This window comes from Lissotriton helveticus, chromosome 1_1, assembly GCF_964261635.1.
Source record: "Lissotriton helveticus chromosome 1_1, aLisHel1.1, whole genome shotgun sequence".
Classification (NCBI taxonomy): Eukaryota; Metazoa; Chordata; class Amphibia; order Caudata; family Salamandridae; genus Lissotriton; species Lissotriton helveticus.
This window is the reverse complement of record NC_136057.1, coordinates 1,250,396,612-1,250,411,978: the sequence shown is the minus strand read 5'-3', so window position 1 is coordinate 1,250,411,978 and position 15,367 is coordinate 1,250,396,612. Positions and strand designations below refer to the sequence as shown.

Here is a 15,367-nt window from a genome sequence, read left to right as displayed (position 1 = left end):
GAAAACATAGGCTCCAATCGAGTAGTTGACAAAAGGCTGTAAGCCACACCAGAGATTGGGCCAGTTATTTTTTTATTATTTGGAAGTAAAATGATTTAATCAAAAAGCAGAAATTATTATACCAGAAGGGGATTAGAGTTAGACCAGGTCAGTCATGTGGTACTGAGGGACATTATTGGTAAACTGGAACGTGCGGTCTTTTGAGTTAAATTTAATTTCCAAAGCTTAAGCTGTTTGTTTATGTTTAAGAACATGTTTTTGCTGCTCTCAGTAGGGCATGCAGCTCATCACTTAATGCGAGCTTATAACTTGTCCAGTTTTGCATCATGCTGTTAAAATTGGTATATTTTCATTATTTTTTAGATGTAGGATTTATTTAGCAAAATTGTTATTTCATTGTTAATGCTGACAAAATAAAACATGTTATTGTTTTTTATAGCATTTTTGATTACCGTTAAAAGAAATTACAATGTATATACACATTTCTGATTTTTCATCTTCCTTGTTTAAGTGTATACATGATTGTACGTGCTTATTTTGCAGAATTCGACCACAACTTGCCAAAGAGAAGATTGAAGGATGTCATATTTGTACGTTTGTCACACCTGGGGAACCTCAAGTAATGCTCGGAAAAGATAAGGCTTTTACGTTTGACCATGTCTTTGATCTCGAGTCTCAGCAAGAAGAAATTTTCCAGCAGTGCACTGAAAAATTAATTGACGGCTGCATCGAAGGCTACAATGCAACCGTTTTTGCTTATGGACAGGTAAATCATTGCACCTTTACTTGAACTAAAGAAGGAAACTTAAGTTACAATGTCTATTGCCTACATGATGGTTAAAGTATTTAGTTATAAAGATAACACAATTGCTTTATTACAGCATCAAGAATACTGTGTTGGTCCGAGACTTTAATATTAATCTTCATCTTATTTGACTTGGTTGAGAGTTTGCCACTTTTGGTATACTTGCAGAAGGGGCTGGAAAGGCTGCTAGATGTTTTTATAAATAAAAATAAATAAAGGTGTTTGTATGGATGCTGGCTTCAGCATTGACAAAAGTATAAATAGTGCGGTGAGAAGGGCAACTCATTGATAGGTGCAAACATGAGAAAGGAGAACGAGAGATGAGAAAATAATGCTGCGAGAAAAGGAAGACAAACCTGTTGTGGAAAAAGAGCAAGATTAACCCTGGGAGAGTTACACTTCCCAGGCCAAAAGGGGACACCTCCAGTTTCCCAGGACTTATTACCTCCCTGAAAACAATCCTGAAGGAGAATACATTCACAGGCTTATCATCGCGACAAGGGTCATTCTATAGTGGTCTTGCTGTCCACTCTAGGAAGACAACGACAAAGGGACATGGGTATATAATGCTGCAACCTCAGGACAGATTATGGGTGAGGGCGTCCAGTATTAAAAACAAGCTCAAATTTATCCAGGCCTCTGGGAGACATCTGGTTTACTAAATGGTCTGATGTTACACATTTGGAAGAGAGATACAGACGTTTTAAGAATGCATGTAACCATCCCACCAATCCCCTTTCAATAGGACAAAAAACTCAAGGCAGTGACCTCTGCACCCACAGACCTGATCTCTGTAGTCCAGCTTGATAAGGTAGTGACACCAGCTGCCCACATGGGGTCACTGACTCCAGTGTCTGCTTCGCTGATCTCCCTTGTAGGCATGGTTAATATGATATTGGGGGAAGAATCCTTTACCTTATGAGCTCCAGTGAATTACTCCTTCAGTCATGGTAAGACAGGTATTAATTGAAGAAGATGGCCAAACTCATCAGTTTCTTCTCAATATCTTTTGGATGTGGTGCATTTAGAATTCGGATACCCTTAATTGCCCTGTGCCCACAGGTTTGGCTGAAATGTACAGGGTTCCACCTCAAGGTACGGAAAAAGGTCATAGGCCTATTCAATGGTGAAGAACGTTTCCAAAAGGTGATGGATGAAGCATAGTAGTCCATTAAGTCTGACGGGGTCGCTGCAAAGGCCAGAGGAACGCTCTCTACCAGATCCCGGATTAATACTTTGAGGTCCCAGAGGCAGGCTCACCCAAAGGTAAGAATTCACGCCCATTCATGTCTAGCAGCCTTTCCAGCCCCTTCTGCAAGTATACCAAAAGTGGCAAACTCTCAACCAAGTCAAACCAGCAGCAAATTCCTGCACAACTCGTGGCACATTGCTGAGGGCCCAATCCCAACAGGTATTATAGGTCTATGAGTGGTCGTGTCCATTCTATGTTTGCAGAAGGCGTGTGCCAGTAGGTCTTTGGAGTGGGGCGAGATCCCTTTGGACAGATGGGTGGAGCAGATTATGGCAGTAGGACACACTTTGGAGATTACGGATAAACCACCAATTTATCCCCCTCTCACTCAAGACCTCTCGAGAGAGCAGCGAAAAGTGCTGAAAGAAGGGCAGTCCTTGCTCTGGGTCTAGGCTTTTCCAAGGTGATTCTAAGGTCCAGAACTGTTTGTGACTTGGGAGGGCACACAAAATGTGCTATCTTTGTTGGCAGGTGACTACTGTTTGTGTCTTGGGTCGTTGACATGAAGCAATGGTGGCAGCTTCATGACTTGATAATTCTCAAAAGACTCTTCCTGGTTCAGGAGGATTCTGGCCCACTGTCCCACATGTGTAAGGTTCTGCGCTGACATCCTGTGTATACATGTGTGTGCTAGGTAGAGATGGCAGCAAGACTGTGGTCTGTGGTGGGATGAGTAGGATCTATTTTGGACAGCCCTTGGTTTAACATGACACAAAATAGAAGATGGGATTCAGCTTCTCCAGACAGCGGAAGTGTATTGCCTGCATTCTTGGAACTGAAGGGAGGAGGCCAGATTCTGACGTGTAGGAACATGGATACAAGGGCTGTCCTTAGAAATTTTATGAGCACATTTTAACAAGGGTTGCTGGTTATTCCTTCCTTAGCTCTGCCATGTGGTTGATGGTTGGGGAGTGGAGTTGAGTCAGCAAATTCTGTTCTGAAGAATAAGGAAGTTTCTAGGAAGGTCCTGCCCTTTTGTCTTTTTTCATAGCTACTTGTGGAATTTTGATGATAGGCAGGTGCAGTGGTGTCACACTACAATGTTCTCATTTGTTATATATTCCTAGTTGGAGCCAGCATCATCACTACCTGCTGTGAGAGCCATCACCTTGCAGAAAGACTGTGTGTGCACTCCAGCCAGAAAACACATTTTTAAAGGGAACCACCCAAAACCAGTTCCAAGACTTTAGATCATCGGTTAATGTGCCCGCCTGGAAAATGAGTATAAAGTTGGGACCCAAACCATCCCACTTTTTTCCATTTCCAAGTTCTTCTTGACCACGAATGAGAATATACACAGAGTACTCAAAGAGATGATGTGATCTGGGGCCGGTGACTTCATGACAGCATGTCTCTCAGAGGTGATGTGACTTCATGTGAAGTCTGCATAACTTGCTGGAGAAGCTGTGAGTCTGCCAAGCTCAGAGAAGCCTGCCTGTCTGTCCAGAGAAGAACGGTGAGTGCCTGGCTTGCTATCCAGGATAGACTGCCAAGGAGGAAAAGACAGGCCATGTTTCCGGTTTGTGGAGCACCTAAAAGAGCTGACCCGTACTGGAAGTGTAACTGCCGCCAACCTGAGCTGTTTCCCGGTCTCTGTCCATGGTTCACTTGGCATACTATGTGAAGCATCAAAAAATCTTAAATCATAGCGTGCCATCTGGCATCTACACAGTAGCCCAAGAGACCTCTTCCGTTGCTTTTTTTTTTTTATATATATTTTTTATTGAGAATTCATGAAACACAATGAAAACCGATTTACATGATTAGAGGAAAGGAGACAAAATATAAAATATACAATCAACCATCATTATGGAGACAGAAGTAATGCAGAGATCGATTTGGCGGTATACAAAAATGAATATCTGATTAAATTGATTCCTTTAAATAGTTAATAAGCCAATTACATGCAATATCATATATCCTGTGACATTTTGAGACATTTTGAGGACCGGATAAGCTCGCTACACTCTGTTTGCCCGCCAAGCAGCCACTGGTGCCCAGATCTTCAGTCCCATTTCTCTTGTTTTTTTACCCTTAAGTTCATACAGGGCCGCCTCAACATTATGTATTCCTAAGAATCTAGACATCCACATTTGGAAGGTTGGGGCCTCAGTATCTTTCCAGGCAGCTGAGATTAATATTCGGAGTACGGCTGTGGAGATAAAGACTAAAGCTTCAGTCTCGATATTTAAATTCAATTTACTTTCACATCCTACGATCATAAGTGTTGGGGACAGGGTTATTTTAGCATCTAACAGCCCCTCCCATAATGCTTCAATTTCCTTTTTAATTGATCCGAGTTTCTCATATTGATAAAACATGTGGATAATATCAGCCGGACCTTTAGAACATCTGGGACAGTTGTGATCCACCCTCTTGCCCTAATCATAAAGCTTGCAGGGGGTATAGTACAGGTTGAATAATGTTTTGAAGTGCTGAGCTCTTAAATTGGAGGAGCGTAAGAATTTTCCATCCATTAAAAGGGCTCTATCCAGGTCGATATCTGGATCCTCCAATTTAGAAGCCCAGGCTTCCTCAGTTTTACCCATATCATCCTGGGATCCCTCCACAAACAGCCTATACACTCCATTGATTCTTAGGAATCCCCCTTCAGATAATCCAGTATGTTACACCTCTCGTTTAGAATGATAAGAGGCCTTCTTGATCTAATTGTGCTGACCACCTGAGTGTATTTATAATCTTGGTTACCCTGGAGGGAGTACCTTTGTTTCAGGTCTTCGAGAGATCTACACTCGTCCCCTACCATAACTTGCCCCAGTGTCAGAATACCCTGTCGCTCCCAGTGTCTCCAACACCCATCATTGCTTAGGTTAGGGAAGAGACCAGAGTTCCAAAGTGGGGTGTGGTGGTTGTATTTAGAGATTGACAAGGCTTTCCGAGCTGCAGCCCAGACCCCCCATATCCCTTCAAGTATTTTGTATCTTGTTTTTTTGTAGTACCTTCTTTCTGTTCTCCTTAATAATACCCCGGTAGCCTCGCTACCAAGCAACAATTCGAAAATAGAGGGGATAGCATCTTGTCTGTTCAAGGTATTTACACTGTTTCCCACGGGAACGAATAATATAGCCATCTGCGTAAGGAGACAAGACCAATGATAGTATCTAAGATTTGGCAGTCCCAGGCCCCCCCTTTCCTGTGGCAGAGACATGTATTTCATGGATCTTCTGACCTTTCCATATTGCCACAGGCAAGTCATGAAAATAGCTTCTATTTCTTTGATAATTTTTCCCTCTATTTTAAAGGGGATCGCCCGGAATTTATATGATACCTTGGGGAACATAGTCGTTTTGATGACATTGGCACGCCCTATTATTGAGAGTTGCAATGTATCCATTCTTTCCATTCTCCCTCATTGATTTCATAAGAGGGATGAAGTTATCTGTAATTATACGCTCCGTCTGTGCGTTAATTGTTACCCCCAGATACACCACGTAATCGACGAATCTGGAGTCTGATTTGATTATATTCTTAGAACACAACACCTGGGTCTTGCCCACATTTAAGCGATACCCTGACTGTCTCCCGAATAGGCTCGTGAATCCCACCACTTCACGCATAGCCACGTCGGGTTCAGTAGTGATGACAGCCAGATCGTCGCCATATGCCAAGATTTTTGTTTTGAATCCCTTCGTGACTACCGGTTTAATTACAGGGTTATTCATTATCTGGCGTATTAGAGGATCGATATATAGTGCAAATAAGATGGGTGAGCACGGGCATCCCTGCCTAGTCCCCCTCGTGATATAGATCTTCTCCGAGCTCTCACCCATCATTTGAATCTTAGCAACTGGGGTAGTATACATTGCCTGAATAGCCTTCCGAAACTTTGGCCCAAACCCCCTTTCATCGAGCACCCTCCACAGAAACTCCCATCTGACGCGGTCAAAAGCTTTCTCAGCGTCGAGGAGGATCATTGCGACACCCCCCTCCCCGGCAGCATGGATATCGAACAGCGTGATGGCTCGTCTAATGTGGTCCGTGGTTCCCCTACCGGGAATAAATCCATGCTGCCAGTGAGAGACCAGGGTCCCAATGATCCGTCCCAAGCGGTTAGCTAAGATCTTAGCATATAATTTATTATCCGGGTTTATCAGGGATATGGGCCTGTATGAGCCGGGGTTTTCCTTGGGCTTACTTTTTTTATGAAACACCACAATATTGGTGCTCATCCATGACTCCGGAATTATACCTGTGTTTATTATTCCATTGAATAGGTCTAACAAAAGTGGGGATGTTTCCTCAAATACCCATTTATAAAATATGAGTGGTAGACCGTCGGGGCCAGCAGCCTTCCCTGCTGCTAGATCTTGTATGGCCTCCGAAAGTTCGTCCAAGGTGATGGCTTGTTCTAAGATTTCTCTGTCACCCTGAGCCACTTTGGTTCCCAATCCTGTCCACTCGGTCAATGGATCCTCTATAACAGGCTCTTCCTGATACAATGCTTGATAATATCTTTTAAATACATTTATGATTCCCTTTGGCTCCTCATATCTCCTACCCTGCTCTTCTATATGTGTAATGATATTTTTTTATGCGACTTGTCTAATGCGGAGTGCCAATGGTCTACCAGCTTGTTCCCCCGTCTCATACAGCCTCCTTCTTTGTGTTTGATATTCCGCAGCTGCTTTTTTGGCTAGTTGTTTTTGTATCTCAGCTTTGATACTACTCACTCTATCTAGGCTTTCTATTCCCTGCCTTCCCAGGGTTATATCTTTCCGATGCTGTTCCTCGGCAACCGATAATTTATTATTTAGTTGTTCTCTCTCTAGATTAAGCCTTTTCCAATTTCGAGAAGGATAGCTGGTAGTTTCTCCCCTTAAAGCAGCTTTGTAGCTATCCCAAACAGAGTTTCGCGATGCGCTGTATCTATTTGCATCGAGGAAAGTCTGTGACCAATTCTTAATATGTGCTACATAGGTACTATCTATTAAGAGCTTCCTATCGAAGGTCCAGGGTCTCAGTTTTTTAGCTGGCCTGTTAACATTTATTGTTAATATCAATGGGTTATGGTCTGATATTATCTTGGGCAGTTTACTGATTTTAACTGTGCTAATCTTGGTGGCGGAAATCATAAAATGATCTAACTTAGAATATTTCTGGAATGGATGTGAAAAATATGTGAAGCCTGGATTCCCTGGTTCGATACTCCCCCAGACATCCCTCAGCCCATGTGAATGCATCATCGAGCGTACTGCCCGATATACCCAGGGTTTACGTCCTGTATATACGGTTCCCCCTTCGAAGTCTGCTGAGATATTCAAATCCCCACAGACCACTATGGGGGCCGGCCAGCTCGTCAATTCCTTCTCCATACGGTCGAAGGTATCAGGGTCATCACCATTGGCCCCATAAATACAGCAAATGGTGATGCCCAGATTAATTTCACATAATGCCCACCTCCCCATAGTATCTGCCTTAAATCGTTTTGCTCCCCCCAGACACACCTTGCTAATAATAGCCACCCCCCTGATAGTAGATGTTTGGGAGGAACAAGAAAGAGTCTCAAATCCCTTTAATTTTAGCCAATGCTTTTTCCCCCAGGGCAGATGGGTCTCCTGCATACACAAGATAGCCATTTGTGTGAATTTAACAAATTCCTCCAGTCTTCCTCTTTTTGTCCAGTCGTTTAGGCCCCCTGTATTCAAAGAGCAGATCCTAAGCTTAGACATACATCTGCTTTAAATCCTTCCTTCTATTCAGCCGGCCGTTTAACATGCTGAAAACACGTTTGAATACATATCTTATTACAGCTTTATACCTCAGCCAGATTACAATTAGAATAGTGTCATGAATTCTCTTTTTTGAGTTTACACCCCCCCAACGGCACCCAATCCCTCCGACCCCCCCTGCCACCACCAAGTCCCCCCCCCCTACCACCCATTGAGGCGTCCTGGGTCCGACTGGAACCAGGTGAGGGCGTCTGTCTGGTCCGTGCACAAAAGACCGCTCTCAGAGCCTCCGGCCCTGCCTGCTTGAAAGAAAAAAAAAATACAAGATTGAGAGCATAGGCCCATATCCAATACAGTGCTTGTTTAAGAATATGTAGTATAGTGTAGAGTATAGGTTACGGTGTTTAAGAATCACCAGCAGCTAGTTTATCCCCAATAGAGTTTCATACAATTTGTAATAAATTCACACTTATTGAGGAGTCATTCATAGGTCATCCATAACACTGGTTACCAAACAGCAACCATAGCCCTTTATTGAGTTATTAGTTCATGGTCTTTGTCAGTTTTCCTTCCTAACAGTGTCCGATATTTCTTTCAGGTAGCTTACCGCTTGAATTTCGCTGTTGAAGAAACGCCTGGTTCCCTTAAAAATTACTTTTAGTCTGGAAGGGTTTTGGAGGTAAACCGTCGCACCGTTTTTTTCGAAGGGAGTGAAAAGCTGCCGCATTCTCCACCTTTGTTCGACTGTTGGATGTGCAAAGTCTGGTCTGACAAAGAAGAGGAATCCATTATGCTCCCGCTTGCTGGTGGGGCGCGCAAGGTTGTAGATAGCTTCACGTAAAATAAAGTTCCCAAAATACACCAACATTGCCCTTGGGTATTTAGTGGAGTTCTCGATATGTTTACGTTGTGTAAGGGGAAAGCGATGAGCCCGCTGGATTTCTTTGTCCATATCCCAGGATTGTAATTCCGGGAAGGCTTTTTTCAGAAGATTGCTTATATATCCCCTAGGATCATTACTCTCCACAGCTTCCGGGATACCCAGAAAGCGGAGGTTATTTCTTCTAGAACGATTCTCCTGATCCTCGACCTTGGACATTAATGGCTAGATGTAGGTAATTTCATTTTACCACTTCTTAAATACCAAATTTTACCGATTCGGTATTTAAGAAGTGGTAAAATGGAGGGGGGTGATGTAGGTAACAGAACCGGTAAATACCGAATCATTAAGATTCGGTATTTACCGATTCTGTAAATACCGATTCGGTAATGCCCATTGATTCCTATGGGCATTGAAGCCCATAGGAATCAATGGGCATTACCGAGTCGGTATTTACCGATTCGGTAAATACCGATTTCAGCAAGGGTGCAGGGGGTGTCACTTTGACACCCTCTAGCACCCCGAAAACAGGCATGTGCACCATGTGGCACACAGACATGCCCTAAGGGCATGTCTGTCTGTCACATGGCATAGGTGTGCATGCACAGATGTGCATGCACACCTGAATTTGGTATTTTACCACACAATAGGATTGTGTGGTAAAATACCGAATTCTGAAGGCCTGTAGCACTGTAAACAGTGCTACCTACATCTTGGATTTACCGAATCGGTAAAATTACCGATTCGGTATTTTACAGATTCTGTAAATTTACCGATTAGGTAAATTTACAGAATCTGTAAAATGATGCCCCTACATCCCAAAAACCCATTTACCGGTCGGTAACGGCCGAAATCGGCCGTTACCGGCCGGTAAATGGCCACCTACATCTGGCCCTAAGTCTCTAATGATCCCTTCTTGAGTTTTTTCTTGTTTTCGAAGGCAGGCAACATCTTTCTCTAAATACTCAGTGCGGGTTTCTAGGGAAGCCATCCATTCCGATATCTCAGTGCAGGTACTACCTACTTTTTTTGACCACCCCTTCTAGCTTCTGGATAGCGACATGGTTTCTTTGACTATCCTTCTTTATGTCTTTATGAATGTCTCTTATGGTGGACAGGATATCTTTTAGAGATGGCTCTGCCCCTTTTCCTTTTCTTTCAGCCAATCCCTGTTGTAATTGAGTGTCGCTCCCATTTGAATCCTCTCCAGTGTGCTGATCTGGTACAGCTTCATCAGGATTATTGGATTTTTTCCTGGTTTTCCTAACTTGATCAGAGATGCTTCCTTGGTCAGAACTTTCTTCAAAGGTTGATTTATTAAGCCTTTGGTTCATTTTTCTCCTTTTCTCAATTTTTTTCCCCGGAATGTAGCCTTGTTCGGGAGCGCTAGATTTCCTGGCGTCTAAGGAATCTGAACCTTCAGGGGTTAAACCTGGGTCTGAATCGATATTCGCATCGCTTATCCCACTCGATGTTGACATGCCAGTCTCATAAATATCTGCGTCCGATTCCTCAGTTAGATTTTCTACTTCAGATTGGGGGGATTTTGTAAAGAGTTAGGAGTCCCATCGTGGCCAGGTTTCATATTAAGAGGCTTTACGATGTCAATGTAATCTACTTTAGTCCCCGAGGTGTTGATGATGAGTTCTCCCGTGCAGCAGTTGAGAGCTGGAGACTCGGCAGCCATGGGGTGTGCTATCTTTCCCTCCACCACGGCTTTTGCGGGTATTTCGAGATCCAGTTCCAGATGTTTCGTTCCATTCTCTTCATTGCTAAGTCCTTGTGTTGTTATTGAATGTTTGAAACTTTATTTCCCCCTCTTCCGTTGCTACCTGACAGTTGTGTGACTTACACAGCCTACACCCCCGCCACAGAAGAACCCCCAGACTACCTGCAGGCCACAGCTACCAAAGACTTGTAACCACTGCCAAGGCCTGTAGTGATGATTGCATTCAGTGATGAGATCCAAGAGGTAGGGCTCCTACAGAAGCCTTGCTGACAAAATATGCTGATTGTACGAATGCGAAGGGTGCACAACAATAATCCCATGAGGTCCTGTTGAAAGACTGAGATACTGACTTGCACTAAAAAGATAGACCTGCATACTAGAAGGAATGATTACAATTGTGAACACTTTTGCAAGATAGGATCTGAAGTGAGCTACGGGTTACTAGACTTAGTAGCTGCTTACATAGCAAAATAGTCACCTCACACCTGTGCTGGTTCTTGCCTTTGAGCTTTCCTATGCAGCCTGGACTCTATTGTTATTTTGGGAGCTGTGCTCAACTTGCCTTGAATGCTGTAGTGCGTGAACTGAAGCATTTGCCCCAGAACACTGTTGCTGTCCTGGGAATTGTAGAAATTGTGTCGCATCCTGTAGTTGTGTTTACTACAACCCTGTAGCTGGACATCTCAGTTCAGTGTTTAGTATTTTGGTTTACTGTGTGATATTAAAGTATTTCTCTTTTACTAAGCGAATGGCTGGGCCAAGTAGTACCTGTATGTTGTTGCTACGTTGATCTTTGAAACCCTGCCCCCTTGCCTACCTCCCTGAGGCGTATGACTGCTTGTCCCTCCCTCGCTACCCTAAGAGTCAAGTGCGGAAAGGGCCCGGTTTGCAGAGCTGTAGCAGGACACACCCAAGGACACAAGAGGCAATCCAACCCCACCACCATGGTTGTGGCCAGATGCGCACTGCTTGGCCCTGGTTGCCAGTCATGCCGAGTCTGACGGATGCTGTGTGAAACAATAAAAGATTCACTGACGGAGAATAAGAAAAGTTACTAACCTGGAACGGTGGTTGTTTAGAATTAATATGCCTAATAGATACAGATGCTGTTTTTGGGTATTGAATGTTGTGTCTTGTTACAGAATCTGAGGAAGGAATGTGTAACTGTTGGACAGGTAGCAGCGGGTAGAAGTTAGCTGAATTGACTGCTGAAATGTGCCTTTTTCTTGGACTTCTGTGAAAGATAGATCATGTTACATGTTTAATTTTTGCTGAAGAATTCTCACCTTGACATGTGAGAAAATAAAAATAGCTCTTGATTTATAACGCATATCCGCGCTTGAGAACCACTTTTACAGGTGAATACGTTATTTTGTATGCAGAAGTAACAAGCAGTGTGCAGACTTCCAGTAAGTTGAAATAACTTCCAACAGGAATTGGCTAACAGCGCCATAATTTAAGAGGTCCGCAATGTAGTGCCACCACGCAGCTGAGACTGACACACAACAGTAAAGAGCATATTTTGTGATATTTTTGTGTTGTGACAGGAGTGTCTGTTACCGATAATTCGACATGCACCCTGGGTCTGTTGCCGTAAATTTGACTGGTATGGCCAGACATGGGCCCCATGCATTCCACCTATCACTCTTTTTTATGTACTTGGGTCTGAGTCCGACTCTTTTGGCCCAGCACCCACAAAATATTGCATGATCGCTAAGGTCTAGGCACAAAATAGACTCAGGAAACCTGAAACCCAAAGTCTGGGTCTTGTGTTACGTGGAGAATACAAGAAGCGTACCACATTAGTAAGAGGAGATGAACATCTATATCCCTGGGCCATGTACATTGAGCATTGGTGGTAGCAATCATTGTTTGAATCCTTTGAGTGGGGACAGGGATTTTCCTGTCCCAGAACCGGGTGTTGTATTTACTGGCCTGCTTGTGTACATTTCCGCTCAAGTGTCCTGCTCAGTCCCTGTGCTGACAACTCCATGTGTTGTGTGTATCCTGCCTACTAGCAGGACTTCATGTTTGTTATAAGTGTATGTACGCTATAGGCCAGCAAGATCCATTTTGGTTTTCCCTTTTCTGTGACGTGGCACGAATTGGTGGTGCTGATCCAGTCTCCCTAGACTGAAAGTGTAATACCTCTATTCCTGAGCTGGAGGGTGTAAAATATTCAGGATTAAAAAAAAGAAAGAATATTGTTAGTATCTAACTTGAATATCGAACATGCAGGGGGTCCCATTTGTGAGTGAGGCATGTCCCTGTCCAGCTGTACACGGGGTTTTGTCGTTCCCTGAATATGACCGCTTTAGAACTTGATGTTTAATGTTACAATGAAGTGGGGCCATTTAGCTGTTAAAACTTATACAGAGTTAAGTTTGATCCCGGAATGTTGCAGGCAAATTGTTAAGGAGGTTATGAGGTTCAGGGTGCCTAAAGTTCCCTTTGCTTTTGAAATTTCAATGGGGAATCATTTATGAGCAAGAATTCAAAACGTGTTAACCGATGACAATACCTAATCTCTATTAAGTTTGGCCGTTACCCAGAAGTCACTGGGTGTGGCTCAACTGGATACAGGGCTTGGCCGAAAGCCACTCCTAGTGCTCAGGATTGGGCCCAGCGGGCAGTGAGGGCAGGGCACGTGGCAGAGGCTGTGCCTAGTACCTCTAAAACATTGCTGAATGATTTTTCAGTGGGGTACTGACTGGGCTTCATAAAGTAAACCATTAAAAATCCAAAGTAGTCACTGAAACAACTTACATTAATTATCTACTTAGATACTTTAAGCACAATGCAGCAAAGTCCAACAAAACACAGTGACCCAGTGATATCATGGGATAACTGTTAGTCACCCTACTAACCGTTAAATTCTCTAGATTCATGTATTTTGTGAGACCGTATTACTCCATGCCCCACAGTTCAAAGCAGTGGTACCCAGAAAAGTAGAAGCCGGGAAATAAAGTACAAAAAAAAGTTTTACATTAAGTTTTTCATTACGTTTTCTGCAATAAACTGTTTGCCCCAAACTCTTTTTTCAGATTTTATTTTGTTTGCCCTCTTCCACCGCGCACACATACACCACCAGCTGTCAGTGCACACTTTCTCCGGGCACACACACCACCAGCCGTCAGTGCACGCTTCCACCAGGCACACACACCACTAGCCGTCAGTGCACGCTTCCACCAGGCACACACACCACCAGCTGTCAGTGCACGCTTCCATCAGGTACACACACCACCAGCCGTCAGTGCACGCTTCCACCAGGTACACACCACCAACTGTCAGTGCACGCTTCCACCAGGCACACACACCACCAGCCGTCAGTGCACGCTTCCACCGGTCACACACACCACCATCCGTCAGTACACACTTCCACCAGGCACACACACCACCAGCCATCAGTGCACGCTTTCTCCGGGCACACACACCACCAGCCGTCAGTGCACTCTTCCACCAGGCACACACACCACGAGCCGTCAGTGCACGCTTTCTACGGGCACACACACCACCAGCCGTCAGTGCACGCTTCTACCAGGCACACACACCACCAGCCGTCAGTGCAGCCGTCAGTGCAGCAGGCAGGCTCTTCTCAGAGTTTCTTGGTAAATATGTGTTCGATGCCTGGGAGCGAGTGGGTCGAGTTTCCTTGCACCATGCTGAGTATGCAGGTGCTGTGCATGAACTCCTGTGTGAGTGAGTCATGCTGCCTGGGGCTCACTCACTCCACACTTGTAAATTGCCTCTGCACCAGGCTTTTTCTCATTTGCAAAGTTCTGCGCATGCGCACAGCTAGGCAACCCCCACACCCCCGGGAATGACTGCTTCCTACAACCAGAATGAAAACAACATTCAGAGCAATGAAAACAAGTTAATTTGATGCAAAGAACTGTTAACAAAAACCATGTCCAGCTATTGTAGATCTGGCAACTTAAACCAAACAGCAACAAAAAACAAAAAAGCATTTGCATAGGCAATAGGTCTCGCTTTTTGGACCCTATAAGTATTTAGTTATGCAGCAGAATATCCTTGGTGCAACAACACCAACTGTTGCATGGCTAAACACTTATAAGGTCCCAAATGCGAAACATATTGGCTATGCCAATGCTTGTTACATTCTGGCATTGGGTGTAAAAGTTCAGTAGAGCCCACTGTTATCGGCTATTGTCCTTGATTGCGTGGTCTGTCACAATGTGGCGAGGTTGTACTAATTCACTTTTTCCTTAATTTCAGTCTTTGAGCATCATCACAGGCGGGTGCCATTTAAAGCTGGTGTTCGACAGGAGAGGTGGGGCTTGAGAATGATCTTGTTTCTTCTTGTTCCTTTCATGTTCTCCAGGCATTTGTCAGCACACACACGTCTAGAAATAATGAAGTCTTTGCATACTAGAAATGGAATGTAGATCCTCATTCAGTGACTATGCAAGGCAATTCTTCCTTATGTAAAGTTCTACCTATCCGTTATGCAAACCCTCTCCTTTCCATATTTCTCCCATCAGCCACTCCACACTCCAGCACATCATTTTTTTTTTTATTGATTTTCAGCTTTTTGAACAGTACAGAAACCGCATACCATCATCAGTTTTTTGTCCAGTACATACAATGCAATTCTGTTATAAACAAATATCATACTTTTCCACAAGTACAGTTCTCTGCCTCCCCCATCTACAGTTTCCAGTTACATAGTGTTGGGGTCTACATCATGCTCGATTAGGGGAACCCATATATCCCTTGGGCGTGAGGATGTTAGAAGTGCTTCTGCATAGATCTCCAGGTTGGTTTTTACAATAAATCATGTCCCACAGCCAGTGTTCATGTGTGGGTGCAGAGCGCTTCCCCCAGTGCATGGGTACCCTGCTTTTGGCTAGTAATAACACTACTGCTTTAAACGTATGCCCCCGGGCTTCAGCTTCTGAACCATCTCCAGTAAGCACATATATGGGGTGCAAACCACTGAATCTGACATCATGGACCTGAAGTCTGGACCACCCGTGTCCAGAACCTCTGA

At 44.0% G+C, this 15,367-nt stretch overlaps 1 protein-coding gene across 9 annotated transcripts in view; it reads left to right on the top strand.

Annotated features, from left to right (window-relative positions):
- The window catches only part of KIF21A (kinesin family member 21A), an 820,176-nt gene that overhangs the window by 163,651 nt on the left and 641,158 nt on the right, over positions 1-15,367 (top strand). For all 9 annotated transcript variants that reach the window (XM_078679965.1, XM_078679910.1, XM_078679946.1 and 6 more), the window contains exon 2: positions 544-766. In XM_078679965.1, coding sequence (XP_078536091.1) covers positions 544-766 — 223 coding nt within the window. The remainder of the gene's footprint in view (positions 1-543; positions 767-15,367) is intronic.